The sequence below is a fragment of the Apteryx mantelli genome, chromosome 9, assembly GCF_036417845.1.
Source record: "Apteryx mantelli isolate bAptMan1 chromosome 9, bAptMan1.hap1, whole genome shotgun sequence".
In the NCBI taxonomy this organism is placed as follows: domain Eukaryota; kingdom Metazoa; phylum Chordata; class Aves; order Apterygiformes; family Apterygidae; genus Apteryx; species Apteryx mantelli.
In genome coordinates this window covers 20,874,085-20,889,778 of record NC_089986.1, presented here as the reverse complement: position 1 = coordinate 20,889,778, position 15,694 = coordinate 20,874,085, and the positions used below count along the sequence as shown (strand labels likewise).

The window sequence follows — 15,694 nt, the reverse complement described above, 5'->3', positions numbered from 1 at the left end:
GGCAGCCTCAAAAGCCTCGCGGTTTCGTCGAGCGAACGTAGCCGGGCTGTTCCTCGGGCAGCTGGTAAGACACTGAGTTCCTGGGATCGCTGTCCTGGCCTGCCCACAGTGAGAAACTAAAAATTAACTGCAAGTTCATCTCATTTTTAGCTGCTCTTACAGCTTTGTATGTGGTCCTGCAAAAAAAGTAAGTAGCAAGTTAGAATAAAATGAAACAAATGCGATGTAATTTATGTTAAAGAGAGATATTAATAATTTCAGCCTAAACATCAGTAAATTGCCTATAAAGGAATTCCATTTGGTAACATGCCTTCCTCTTCAGGGAATCTCTCTTTAAGACGTTTCTCAAATAATTTACTTATTCTCTTCAAAAACTTGTAAATTCACTTCAAAACTTGTTCTGAGACTTTTGTGTGCAAACAATTAGTTCAGTCACATTAAGAAGGAAGCAGTACCAGAACAATAACAACTGCTAAGTTGATTTCAAATGGTGTTGCAACCACTATTGAAGACATTGTGCCTTGGTTAAAAAAAAAAAAGAAAGAAAGCATGCAATTTCCTTTTTTTTCCCTTCCTTTTTTGTGTGTATTTATGTTTAACTCAGGGCAAGAATTTTATAATATTCTTAAAGGAAAAAATAGAAATAAAAAATGGCATGAATTCATGAAAGCATGGGTTTATATATAGGCATTCTCTGTAAATGAACACAAATGTGTATTCTAGGTAGAACAACCTTATTTGTCTGCTCATACACATTTCAATTACCTCCATGCACTCCCACTTGTCTTACCTTTTTTTATATATGAACTGAATGTATTGTACCATGTTTTCTGTTCGAACCGTGTGTGCCTGATGCATAAAACACGACACGGAGCAGCAAGGTTTTTCCCCACCATCTGTGTTAAATCACCAGTCATTCGAGCTTTGTTCTCGTGGTTGGCATCATTTCACCAGAATCTTTCGATGTTTGTATAGCCTTATACAGTATATTGCACTTACTGTACCTGTATAGTATCTTGTCTGTATACTGTATGCACATAAATATGTATATTCACTCATGTATGTATGTATAGTATGTTTATATATCTATGTATATGTATGTGTGTTTGTTCATAGTCTTTCACTAGAAATGTGTGGCTATTCATATACATTATGTGTATGCCAATTATAAAAAAGTATGAATGCCAGCACCCACTTTTGATAACCTACTTTTATTCTCATTTTGTCTTGTTAAACTATGAAAATAAAAATGTTGTGTATTTTAAATGAGAACTTTAAAAGATGATTATTTTTAGTCATTTTAAGTTTTCCAGTTCTTCAAAAAAATTATTTTAACAGCCCCAAATTCTGAAGATACTTGTGTTTCTCACAAGTGCTTTCTGTGGTTGAAAAATGTTTGATAATAGCCCTGTTCTGCTGTTTTGTTTCCCTGTGTCTTATGTTGGTCAAGTGTTTCTAGGTTTAGATATGCCCTCAACCAGTTGGGCTGTCCTCCTCCAAAACTCTATCTCTTTTCACAAAGGGACTTCAATAAATCTGAGGGACAACCCATGTCCATAAAATCTTGCACATATAAATACTGGCTGGACAAGGACCTTCCTCAGGCTGGAAAGACAAGTCTCTCCAGTGCAGCTGAGCCTTAGAAACATATGAAAATATCATACTTTATGAGTCCATTTTATAAGGACATTACAGGCACTGTGTTAGTCAGCTATGGTTTCAAACTACTTCTTTGCAGGCCACAGTAAATATATAAAAATTATTAGGCATTTATTAAAACAGCTAACAATCATTTGTTAGCCCTTTGTAAAGTTAATCAGCACACAGCTGTATGTAGGCTCAGCTACCTGGCCTTGACCCAGCAAAGCACAGGCTTTTCTTTAAACAGCAAAGTATCCCTCTAAATCAAGAAGACATTTAATATATATTTTCCAATTGAGAATGTCTTTAAGTTCTTCACTGAATTGGAGCTTCTATGATAATCATATGTGTTTCTGTATGAGACCTAATTATCTGGAAGAGCGGTAAATTTGCTTCCTGTTAATGTTAATATTATGATCTTATCTCATCCAGCCAGACCAGTCGCAGTGCATAGTAAGTTGCTGCAGCAGAGTGGCAGCAGCTACTCAGAAAAATCTTAGAAGACAAATTTTTATACAGGAAATACTAAGGAATTTTTAGCATGACCAAGCCGCTGTTACAAAGAACCTTCACCCCAAATAAAATCACATAATAGAAAATCCTTTTCATTTTTTTCTTTAAACTTACAGGGTTAAATTCTGACCTCACACAGGACAACAGCAAATTCCTGTTTCACTCATAAGCTACAAATGAAAGGTCCAAGGACTGTTTTTTCTCAACAAAAAATAGTATGGGGAAAGGGCACATTCCGTGAATCGAGCTTGGTGTTTATGGGCCAGTGGCCTGAACTTAAGCCTTTTCAAGTCAGTGGTAATTAATACAAATGTACTCGTGGGTTGGGTCTTTAAGGCCTATGTCCTTTTTACAATCTGGAAAAGGGCATTTAGTGTCCGGGGTTTATAATCACAATTCTATAAGTTACAACAGGGTCAAAGCAGAAAGTAGCAAAAAGGAGAAAATACAATAGCATTATTCTTTTTTTTTTTAATTAATAATAATCAGATGATGGCTCTTGTTTGATTTCTGCATCAACACAAACCTGACAGAGAAAAACAGCCTTTCTTTGCTGCTTAGCAATTTGTTCCCTTATGTTACAGGTAATATGTGTGTATAGGTTAATACGAAGTTGAATATTTTGTTAGTCATTCTTTGTCTTTAGCCCTTCCTTTTAAGATAGATATTTAAATCTCTGCTTTGGAAGCCTGAACTTGAATTGCACCCACGGTGCTATCACAGGTTGTGGGCAGTGCTGCCTGGTCACCTGTGTGTGGGAACCCTGCAAGCAAAGCCCTAGTCTAGCAGACCGGTGTTGGTGGCTTAGTGTGTTGCATTAATGCCAAATCAGTGTCACATGTTGTATCAGCAAGTGTCATTCGTTTGGTGATTGCCTTTTAAATAGAAAAGCAGAAGTAAGATACAGGTAACCACTGCACTCAATGAATCCCATCTTCTAAAGCTTGTGGGTGCCAGTCTTAGTTTCTTGCCTGTATTTCAGTTATTCTATGTGTTGATAAGTCATGTCTGTATTAGATTTGGGTACTATGTTGTTTAGCAATTCCTGATTAAATGCATTTGTGTGAAATTAGAGTAGATGTGGCATCTCGTGCCAAGGAAGGCTCTTACAATCTTCAGAATTTAGGATTCTTTCGAAGCTTTCAGTACAGTGTATCACTGTAGTATGTATTCATTAAGTACATTTCAAATTGGCTTTAGTAGTGAATTATACGTGGAAATCTCTGTCTTGTAGTCATGTTTTATGCGTCTATAAAAACACAGGTATGACCACGTACAAGAATACGATCATCTCTGAACAGTGTCATTTTTCAGACATGTATTATCTTTCTTCCCCCATATAACTTATACAATACTTGAGAAATGGCATTCAATATAAGAAAGTGACCATTGACTCAATTTCACAATTAAAAAAGGAGAAATGTAAGAGCACGTTTCAAATTTCCTATCTGTAAAACAACTTCATAATCTGTATCTGAGGTAGTTGTGTGTTTAGATCACCTAATAAGAAAGAGAAATTGTAGGCACTAGCCCTTTCAGTGCTGAGGCATTCTCCCTCCATATATTATTCTGATCATTTTAATTTTTAAATGATTCTTGTGACCATTTTATTGAAAACACTAGAAAATACTAGAAAAATATGAGGACTTAAAGAGAGGCTTTGCTGAAAAAACAGTGTAAGGAGGTTCTTTAGCTGTCACAGTAGTAAAAGGCAGTTAAATCTTCATCTGCAGTTGCAGGAATAAATAATGCATCATTTTAGTAAAGGAACAAAATAGTGGTGTTGTTATAAACTAATTTTCATGCTTTTTATTGATACCATGCTTGAGCATGAAATGCAAGTCATGGCTCTGGTCCTTGGGAGAGATGCTTGTTGCTCATAAGTACAAACTTCCTCCCACAGAAGAAAGTGGAAGTCCTAGTACTGACATCAATAGGAAGAATGCTGAAGCTCATCTATGTGTTTTAGCTTGGATAAAACTAGGTCCAGTAAATTTGGAACCTATCTAAATGAACCTAATTGTGGTGTCTCCACATGTCACATTTCTATAACTTTTGACTTGGCCTCAATGTCCACTTTCTCTTAGTTCTTCCCCAGTCTTGGTCTAGTTTCCACTGGTTTTCATTCTTCCAAATTCATTTTCTGTGTCCTTCTTGGCCACTAGTGGGTGACAAGAAACAATGATGTAGAGCGTGCATCCTGCTGCCTTCAGCTCCCTGGTAGTCAGAGCTTTTGTTGTCCACAGAGGTTGGATCCTAAGGAGAAGAGGATCTTGACCATCAGCAGCTCTCACTGCTCCACGTTCCATCGAAGCGGGGCCCAAAGGGGGACGGGCAGTTCATCTGAGTATGAGATTTAGAATAAAACTACCGTGATTTAGATTAAGAAACACTAATTACAGGTGTTTTATACTGTGGATGTGGTACTGAGTCATAGGCAGGGCTAGCTGGAGTGGTCATTAAGGTCATTGCCTCAAACTCTCCAAGTGTTTTAAGACAAACTGGTTCATGAGCAGCTACACGACACATGCAGTGGAGTAGTGCGAGCAAAAGGAAGAGGTAGACAGCCAGGTTTAGTAGCCCCTTCTGAAGTCTTAATGAAGTCTGAAACATGGAGAGTGTTACACTGCAGGTGCTATACTGCAAAATGCACTTACAGGAAAGCTCTGCATCGTTTAACGTTAGCAAAGCCTGGGTATTCTGTCCTTTGTCACTCCTGTAATTGACCTAACACGATATTGAATTTTCCTTTCTATTTTACAGTGAACGAAAGGATGTATCATGGTGGGTTGCCTGAGTTCTGTGTTTATTGCTGAGCAATGCTAAGCTTAAGCTTTGATTTTTCATGAATAGCCTCAATAGGAATGCACTTTGTGATGATCCACTGCATAAATGAGATGCATGAGACAGCTTTACACAATATCCTGAGTAATAGTTGCTCTACAAACTCTTGTTTTAAAAATACTAGCTTTTACAGGATATGTTAAATAACAGGTCAAGCAGTATATTTCAGAGAGTTGTTTGGTGTAAAAAAAAACTAGCTTAGATAAGAATGCATGTTTTCAAATATGTCAATAATGCAAGATCAGGAGGATCCCTTGTTGGATCGATTGCCAGTATAAAAATGGAATGCAGAATGGTGACTTTATCATTTAAAGTTTGCTTTATTGATAGCCTCAGCAGTAGTCTGAGAATAACTGGAAAATTTGAGGTGAAGTCCTATGTGCAGCGCTGATGCTGTATAAAGTAACAGTGACATTTAGTAATTGGAAACAATGAATCATGAAACTGAAGGCCTGGGATCAGAGATACTAATGGTTTACAAATGATTTGCTAATTTAATTTTCAGATAACTATTAATTTTTCATAAGCTTGAATCTTCTGGAATTCTTGGAGTTCCAAGGATTCTTGTCACTTGTTTCAAAGTGGGAAAGCAGTGAGGCGACAGCATGTAACAGTGCAGTCAGTCTTGTAGTGAGGCTTGTATTGGAGAAAGGCATCCAGGGCTTTGTTTGGATATTGCATCATATAATTACAGGGTCTGCATTAAGTAGTAAAACAATTTTTATAGGCACTCTGGTTATTGTTTTTACTGTAGTAGAAGAAAGCAGTTTGTAAGAAAACATGTTTTCAGAAGTTTAGAAATTTAAAATAACAGAAATTAAAACATGAAACACAGGGATTTCTGTGTCACAATAAGAAATAGCCCTAAAATACGATGCATATGCAGTTTTTATGTTGAAATAGCAGTTGTCAGTGAACTTTTTAATGTTAAATATACAGTGTAAGATTACGAAGTGTTCCTTCCCAGCCAGCTATTTTGTTAAAATTAAAGACTGGTGCACTGGGGGAATCCTTTCCCAAAGGTGCTTAAAACCGTTGTCGCCTGGATTCTAACACCAAGATGCTAACAACTAACTATGTGATAATAACACCTACATTATTCCTGCAACAGCCGACATAACACAGCTTAACTGGCAAACTTTTACTTCCAAATCTGTGCCAGTAACATTAGAGAAGTTGCTATGTGAACAAAAATAGAAAATTGCCTTATAATGGCTTGTATTGCGTTAGAAATGCAGAGGGAAAGTCCTTCAGGAAATAGAAAATGTGTGTGTTTTCTTACACTTCAGTATTTTATATGTGTCAATCAGAAGTGTACTAGTACTACTATCAAAGTCTATAAAAACATATGCTTAATACAGGCCATTGGTATAGTTTTATTTATGTCTCTTTCAGTTAATATCCCATACTATTCAAGGGGAAATAGTGAGGTTGCTTGTGTCTCTTAAAAAGAATTTGTGGCTGTTAGCACACGAAGGGCAGTTTGTGGTAGTGCTCAGCAGATGGTGTATACTTGTGATTGTGATATATGTACGTGAATGCACAGGCATCATTTAATGTGGTTGCTGACATACATCGAACACCTTCTAGAAAACACCTCCGACACGTCTAGAGAAGAGGTTGCAATGACACTCTCCAGTGTTCCCGGGGGGACGTTGCCACGCACTGCTAATCTCACCGAGAGTGTCTGTTTTCACAGCTCACATTGCACATGCTGTGTGTTCCTGAACATGCTGTTACTTTTAATCACCTTTGTATTAATAACCAATTGTTGTTTTGAATTTAACAGTAACAGGAGAACTGATTAGCAGTACAGAGCTATATGAATGACTACCTGTCCTGGGCCAAATTATGCTGTCTTTTATGTCAATATTATTCCAGAGTACCTCTGTCAGAGATAAAGAAATGGCTGCAGATGCAGCCTGTAGATTTACCCTCACTTACCAGCTCTTACAGCCACTGGAATTAACAGCATTCAGCTGCAGTGCATTGGCTATAGCTAATGGTTAGCAAAAGAAAACCTGTCCAACGTAATTTTCCAAGTTCTCTTCAGAAGGCTTTTTAAAACATTTGAGCTTTTTTATTAATATTTGTTTGAATAAACTTTGGTCAAATTCTTGGACCCGTGAAGTGAGTGGGCAAATTCCTGTTGGCTTCAAATGGGTAAGGATCTCACTTCTCAGATTTTTTGAAACCTGATTCTTGCTGAACTTCCACATTGGACAACTTCCCTTTTGCAAATGTGTGCTAAGAGGATCTCTGCGTCAAGCTAAGAGTATCAGATAACAGATCATGAAGTAACTGTTGCTACGTAACTTGGCCTTCTGCCGCTTGCACCCGTGGCACACAGCTACCTGCCTAGGAGTGGGATTTCACACCCTCCCGAGTGGAAATACCTTACCTGGCCAGATGGCTGGGACCCATCCGCATCAGAGAAGGTGCCATCAAGAGGTTCAGTGGGAAAGAGAGTTTGGAAACTCCTGTCTCAGAGCAGGCAAGAGGGAGGGAGTACCTTTTGCTCACAGAGGATGGTAAGTGGCTTTCAGAAAGCCTTTCTTCTTCACTTCTTTTTAGCCTGCCAAAACAAACCAGCATGCTTGGCTCTGCTCAGCAATACGTAGCACTGCTCATAGATTGCACTCTTCCTAGATGGCTTTGTTTTCAGATACAGGAGGCATTTCTCATCATTTTCTTCCAAATGTGGTTGATATTTTTATTTCATTTTAATTTGTGTTGGTTTAAGATCACTTTGTTGTAGCCTCACATCAGCTGTTGGGCTTTCATTTTAATTATACAGTTGTCATGAAGAAAAGGATATTTGTACATGACATCCATGATCACATACGCATTATTTGGTTTTCCCCACCCTTCCTGTAAATGAAGAGTCAGCCCCCCTGCCCATCCGATAGGAGAGGGAAGACACTCAGAAGGACCAGAAGAGAACAGCCTCCTCCTCAGCCCCATAACCTGTACAGTTTCAGCAATGTAAGTGCGAATCTACAGTATTAGGAAAAAAATTAAGGAAACACCTCCTGAATCATGGGTCCCTCTTATTGCCCAGAGCTTCCAATGCCACTTCAAACAAACCAGCAGCATTTGCAATAGGCAAACCAAGAACTTACCGGCAAAGGTGTCACAAGGAGAAGCATCAGAACGGGGCACGGCATTGTCTGAAGCCCTCATCTTGAGCCGTAGTGGAAAATACTTTGTTTAAGTCACCTGGAGTTCAACAGAGCTTTCACAGAAACCCCCATTCGTGGAAGTGTCCAGAGTAGGAAATATCAGGTGGTCAATTCAAGTGTTAGAAAATTCAAAAATTAACGAAAAAGGTTCAACATTTTCTGACTTAGTGACTAGTAATAGAGCTGCTTATGATATTTCAAAACTCACTTCCCCACCATGGGATTTTTAGCAGCACATATTTTCACGGACACTCTTGTGAAAATTACATTGCACCTTTCAATGAAATGTTGCCTGAAATGCCTCTCAGCACAGGGAGTTAGCATGAATTTATCCTGCCAGCACTTAGACCCTGTGGCATAACTTCAGAGAAGTGCCCAGGTTGGGAGCACAGGCCTCTGAGCTGCCCCTGAATCAACAGAGAGGAGATGCACTTCAGATTTGAGTTAAGCACTCACTCCCTGCATGTTCTTCTTTCTCATTGCTGGCAAAATACCGTCAAGTTACATGGGACTCAGTTCATGACAATAAGATTTGAGTGGGACTTACCTATCACGTAAGTCTTTTTATCAAGAGAGACCATTATCTGTCTTCGTATTCATGTATCTATTTGTCTGTCAGACATGAGCAAGCAAAATTTATTACACTTAAGAAACAGAGTCCCAGGCCTGGCACTGAGAATTTTTCGTTGCTTATTTTCAGTCCTGCTCCCATGTTTTTCTTTTTGCTCCTCTCATGTTTTTGCTTTTGGAAAGACTATGCTTCTCTATACTGGGATAGTTTTGCATGTATATAGCTTAAAGATGTTTCCTTATTTTTTTTAGTAGCATACCTGAGTTTAGTAACTTATAAAAAACTGTACATGCACTGTATTAATGCACTTTGAGTCATGTTCCTTATGTTGAATGTCCAATTCCTGAAGGGCCAAAAAGTCATATCTCATTCTTTGAATAGTCACCAACATAAAGATACAATTTGTACACTTAATGACCATGGCTAACAAGTGTAGAAAGTAATATCTATCAGTAGCTGTATAATTATGTTACTGGAGAATATTTTCTTCTATCTTTATTCCATTATCATATTAGTTAAGAAAAGGGAGTTATGTTCATTCATATTTATTCTTCTTGCATTAAACATCTGTATTTTGGGCACTTGTGTGAATCCAGTGTCTCTCTGAGATTGTTAGAGCAGCTCCAGCCTCACCTTGCTGGGAGCAGATGAGATGTGCAGCATGGAGTGGAGCCCGTGGCAAAGCCCCTGCCTGGCTTTAGTGATAGAAATAGTCTGCTGTGACACCAGGCGGTTCCCAAGACCACGACTATTTCACAGAGCCTGTTTTGTTTTTTTCACTGGGATTATGAGTTTTTCTCAGTAAATTCTGATGTAGCAGAGAGCTGATGAGTGTACTGACCTCTAGGTACAGGAATTGTCCTTCAAGAGTGATTGAACTGTAAATATTTTCTCTGTCAAACCTCTGTTCAAAGACAGTTCTGTGATGTAGCTCAGGCATCTAATTTAACCAATACATATATTTGTAAACCATTGGGACTGCTATTTATCTTTCTAGAATAATTCAAAATTTCAGTCCAGTGATGTAAGAACAAATGAAGACAGGCCCAGTGCTCATGGAGACACCTACACACAAAAAAAGTACCAGTTATACCTTGTAGAGAAGGAAACTAGTTGGCCTCTCAGATACTCATAAAGCATTAAAACACTCCCCAGAACTGGTGTTTTGGGCTCTATTTTCTACTTGTAGAGGTTTTCTTAGACAAAATATTTTGCATTGTGTTTTGGGGATGGATGAAGTTTTCTTTTTGACTGATTTTTTTATATGCATATGTGCATTTGAATGAAAGCCCTGAAGCTGCTTCATGGACAGGTGGCTCGGAAAGGGAGATGCAGTGAAGCTGTGCTGCTGTTCCTGCCGGTAGCCTGGGGCGAGTGAGCACCACACTGACACCCGCAGCCTCTCCCATCTTACTGAAGGCAGCAGCCGTTTTGCCATTAACATGGACCACAGATTTCACCTGAATTTGCAAAGTGTCTTTCCCATACTGCTGTGGCTGCTGCATAAACTCCTATTACTGCCTTCTCCAAGTCCTACTGCTGTGAGGAAGAAGGTGATGAAAGAAAAGTCAGAAAGAGGTGTCTAGGAAAAGGGTAAATCTTACTTCAGCAAGCTCCTCTAACAAATAATGCCTCATTTCCTTTTAATGGAAGCTTGTTAGTTGTATACCTAAAATCAGTGTAATGTTGGCATTAGAGGGGTTTTTTGGCATTACAGAGTTGTTTTTTCTTAGTTGAAAGATGATTTTATAATATTATTTCTTGTTCTATGGCACTGCCAGTATAGAATCTGACATTATTTGACAGATCTTAATGTAATTCACTTCCACTGTTTTGGGGCTATAAATATCAGAAAAATTAGGGCGGATAGTAAAAGTGAGGTGGCAACATAGATTGACTTTTCCTAAGCCCTTCCAGAAAGCTGGTGACTAAAACTAGATAGAAGAATTTAGTTTTGCATGGTAGAAGAGGTTTCTGCTTTTTGTTGTTGATGTTCAGCTTTGGAAAAAACATTTGCTTTAAAATTTTTTTTGAGGAAAACTAGAGAAGAATGAAGAATTGAAGGGTTGGTGTGTTTACCAGGAACTCACTAACCGATGAGACATCCTCATTTATACTTGTACTCAGTCACATTCAGATGAGAGAATTTATCCGACCCTCTACATTCCCGTAAGGTTTCTACACACCAGGCTATCATGCAGTTTTCACTGCCTGCTTAGGAGCAAGGATCTGAGCCTACTTCCAACAAGTCCTAGGTGAGTGCCCCAGCTTTTGGGCCTTTGGATGGTGTTTTCCTTTGCTGTCTTGCTCCCTCTGGTTTTGAACAAAAGTTGTGTCTTAGACCAAGACAATTTCCTGAGTGAAAAATCCATCAAATCCATCATGAAATCAGCAAATTTCATAATTCATAAAAGATCATGTGACATAGTTTCTGATAGAGGCCTGGAGTCCCCAGGAGGTCCCTCCCATTCTTACAAGCCTAGCATTAGAGAGATGCTGGCTCTTTCTTCCCTTTTCAGTAAGAATAGGCCAAACTCTTTGGTTAAAATCAAGCAGCTTACCTCTCCCCGTGCTGCATCTCGTTGGCTGTCACTGCCCATGCTGATGGGTTTTGTGCCTGTCCGTCTATGTCCATGTCTGCAGCCAAGCTCTGACATGCTGCAGTGAATGTATGGTTCCTCATGTGCTATTGGATCTTTCAGGAACAGGAGAGCCGTATAGCTGTATAATGTGAAAGCTGCACTTCTGTACTTCTTTCTATATATTAACTTGTAATATCATTAATTTTTGTGTCTCACACTGAACAAATCCCTTGGCCTGATATAGCAGTGATATTAGCAACCTGGTGCATGACCAGAGGAGGCTGAAGCCAGAAAGGAAGGAGGATCTGAAAAGAATTAGTCCTGGAACTAAGTGTGATCTCCATCAGTTCAGCAATAGAAAGGATTAGGCCTAATTCCATTACATTAAACACATTAGCTTTAAACAGCTCAGTAGCCCTGCAGAAGTCATCGAGGGTTACTGACATGATTAAACAGCTGTGTTGAGTGCTGTGCTGGCTTGTGAGCCTTAGCACCCAAAGTTTGTCTAGGACACACTGCAAATTCAGTTCACACTCTTCAGGATTATGCATTGGCAATGTGATAATTGTCATATCTGGTTCATTAATCTATTATTGCAAACAGGCAATTTCCAAGATGTAGGCATTCTTGCTCAGTGCTTTTTTATTTTGTTGCACATTAACACTAGAAATGGGCAAAAATATCAAGCATTAACATTTGTTCTCACTTTTAAACCTTTTTTCCCAAGTCTTTCAACATTGTATGTGTTCACTTGGTCTAGTTTAGCAAATGACATTGCACAGACCAGTTCTGGCCCTTCACACTGCACATGCCATTACCTGAATGTGATTATAGGAGAGGAATGTGCCATGTGTATGGTACATTTAAGAAGATAATGGTGTGCAAAACTTAGCTGGCAAACAAAAAGAACATTAAAAAAGATCACAATTTGTCTTGAAAATCTGTGTACCGGGAAGTGGAAAAACTCAAATAAATTCTTCATAATAAATGATTCACTAACTGCTACACAGTACGGTGGCTGCTATAAGAAAGGATATTGGAGCTGCCTACACTTAGGTTTATTTTAGCTGCTGTTTTGCAGGGGATGGCAGAGTGTCTGTGTAACTGCTATATTCTGCAACACCATTTCTATCTTTGGGAAGTTGCAATTGGTATTTTGGGGCTTAGCATGTCAAAATCCTACTTACGTCCCCTTGAATCCCGTGAAGTAAATTAGCTAGCAGAAGATACTGTGTTGGCAGGAGTACTGAGTGTAGTACAACAGAGAGAGAGTGTGGATGACGTGGCTGTAATACCCTCCTGATAACCACCGTACGTGCAGTTGACGGCGCTTCCTGATGCGTGGTAACGGAAGAATACAGCAAGCTGTAAGGATTTGGTATTAGCGCGTGCTCTGTTGGCTTACCTGATGGATTGTAAAAGAGAAGGGATTTCCCAATGCCTGTAGAAGAAACCAACACTCAAGCACTATTGTGGTCAAATTCTGCCCAGAAGCTGGTATGCAGCGGTGTGTTGTGAATATTTTGTTTAATGAACTGTGTGCAGACTGCGTACCTGCCCTGCCCCACGTAGGAGGACCCAGCAAAAATGAAGACACTGCTGCGTAAGTAGTAACACATCTCCGTTGAATAGAGTGGCAGGAAATCTGTCTTGGGTAGAGTCTTGTCCAAAGACCTGGGAAGTGGAGCTGGGGGTTGGGAATGAGGATCTCCGTTTCCATCAGTAAGTTTTGGATCAGGCCTAGACACCCAAAGAGAGAAGGTCTCACAGTTTCCATGGGGGACATGTCTCAGACCTGCAGTACATGATAGATCATTCCTAAAGTGAAAACTGAATATTCAAATACAAAGATAAGGCACAGTAGTCTTATAGAAGACTTCTAGCTCAGCCATTTAGGAGGATATGCTATAGATATGTTGCCTACATAAATCTAAATTTTTGAGTATATTCAAGGACAAAACTTGTGGTTTAAACCTGTTCTACACAAAGTACTATCCAGTATATAAGGTAGGATAAAAATGCTTTTATTTCAGTATAAAGGTAATTTTACCTGAAATTCTTCTGTGTCACACCTTAAAAACCTTTTGTTACACAGGGATTTGAAAAAATATACCTATTTCTGTATTTCTGTATTTCTGTTCTGTTTATTTTTGTGTTTGAGCACATCTTACATTGTTACTTCTTCTGGTACTCTTGCTCACATTTATTCCTTTTGCTCTGTTTCCTGCTATGAATCTGAACATTTGCTCTATCGGTTTATCGATAAATGCTAAACACATTTCAAGCTGACCACAAAAACCACTGAGGTCCATGAAAGTTTCTCTGCTGGCTTCTAAGCAGACCAGTCCCCAATGCTAGGAGCTTGGTGTATGCACACAGATTTAGTGTTTTAAGATTTGTGAAGGAAAGGCATGTGCATTATTAAATATGCTCAGATAGATAGTCTTAATAATAAACACAGATTTCCTTCATGAGTCATAAAATGCTGTCAAAGTATTACCGTACATGTGCATTTTCATGACAAGATCAGAGAGCTACTTAAGCAGGCCCTGCAAATGTATGGCATGCATTTATTAACACAAATCCTAAATTTATGACAAATGTGGAAAATAAATGTAGTGAACCTCAAGCAATCACTTTGAATTTGCAAAGTATGTTTTCAGAGGAAGTTTACTGATTTGCAGGTATACAATGTGTATATTGGTATACCTTGTATACAATGAGCCCTTTCAAGATAGTTTACTATTAGTGATTTTGGTTCCAATCTAAAACACTTGAAGTCACACATATTTTCAGTCATGTGAGCACCCCACTGAACTCAAATGAAGCCACATTTTCAAACTTCAGAGGGGCTATGATATATACTTAAAATTAAACATGCTAACGTCTGGTTTTTGGATCAGGATCGTATTTTGAAATATTCTGCATTCATGAAAACATGGAGTTTCTAAATGCTTGGTGCCTTCAAGTTAATGAAATATCATTATAGAGTAGGATAGGTTAATCCATATAATTCACATGGAGTTCATTAAATCATTAAAAAAAAATTTTAACATAGAGTTATATTTAGCTTGATAGTCAGAAGTGTTAACACTATGCTTTTAATGTGACAGATTGGATTTGGAAAGCAATATAAAACATGGTTTTGAGTGGATAGAATTTTTTATTTCCACAACTTAAGGATATTGTTAAGATCCATGTGCCTTTTTAAGATCTATTCCATCATTTAAAATCCAACCAGAAATAAATAGTGCTAGTTTGCTGAAAACATTTATCTTTATTGGCCTTCAGTGCTCTGGAGAAGTTAAAAGGGGACCTTTTATTATTCTTTTACTTTGAGTAGTAGTTGGAAGTAGAGATTGACTTTGTTTCTGTTGTTGGCATAGAGATTTTTTTGTTCGTGAAACAAATGAGAGTAATACATGAATAATGTTAACCCTGCAAAGAACCAATGTACCCGATCTATGCTGAATAGTTATTTGGATGCTTTTTTTTTCCCCCCCTTTTTTCCTTTTTTTTTTTTTTGCTAATAGGTGACATGCATGCAGTGGTTGCAAGGGGATAATACAATGCTGGATATGATTGAGAAAAAACGTTGCCTCTGCAAAGAAATAAAAGCTCGACAGAAATCAGAAAAAGGACTCTGCAAACAGGACAGCATGCCTATTTTGCCAAGTTGGAAAAAGAATACTGGGACCAAGAAATACAGCCCTCCTCCTTATTCCAAACAACAGACTGTTTTCTGGGACACTGCAATTTGACAGGCGCCTGGAGGACACCCTCGCCACTGTGCTGCGCTGTGCACAGGTAGCCTGCTTTCTTAATAAGGCAAAGGCTCTAACATAAGACTTACCTGCAGGTGTGAACTTCCTAGGAGAAAACACACCAATACAGTGCTTACCTGTCAATCAAGAGAGAGATTTAAGTTTCCAACTGGATTAAGGCATATATATTTATCCAGGATTTTTTTTTGGTCCTGAAGATATCAAAATGTAAATATTTTGCCAATATATTGAAAACACCCAAACGAATACACTGTTTAAATATATATATATATATACATAAAAATTCAAAAATTTATGAAGAATTTTACTATATAATGTTACTGTTATACTGTTTTATTAACTATTTTCTATGTGGCACTCTACTGTTCCCTCCACCACCACCATTTTATTTCTCTTACCTGCCTAGATTTGGCCTCTGTACAAAAGCATGTGGTTGTACGTTTTGTTTAACAGTACAATGTACAAACGACTTGGTGCTAGGGCTGTAGAGGTTAACTAGAGTCGTGCTCGTTAGGCATCCGTGGCTTTGGAGTCGGGGGAAGGGTTGGAGAGGGGACGGTTTTGGTGGGAAATAAT

General features: G+C 38.5%; 1 protein-coding gene across 1 annotated transcript in view; it reads left to right on the top strand.

Annotated features, from left to right (window-relative positions):
- Positions 1-15,094, top strand: part of NYAP2 (neuronal tyrosine-phosphorylated phosphoinositide-3-kinase adaptor 2) — a 148,757-nt gene extending 133,663 nt beyond the window's left edge. Inside the window, exon 7 of the mRNA XM_013944321.2 lies at positions 14,867-15,094. Within this exon, the coding sequence (XP_013799775.2) occupies positions 14,867-15,094 (228 nt within the window). The remainder of the gene's footprint in view (positions 1-14,866) is intronic.
- Positions 15,095-15,694: the final 600 nt, after the last annotated feature.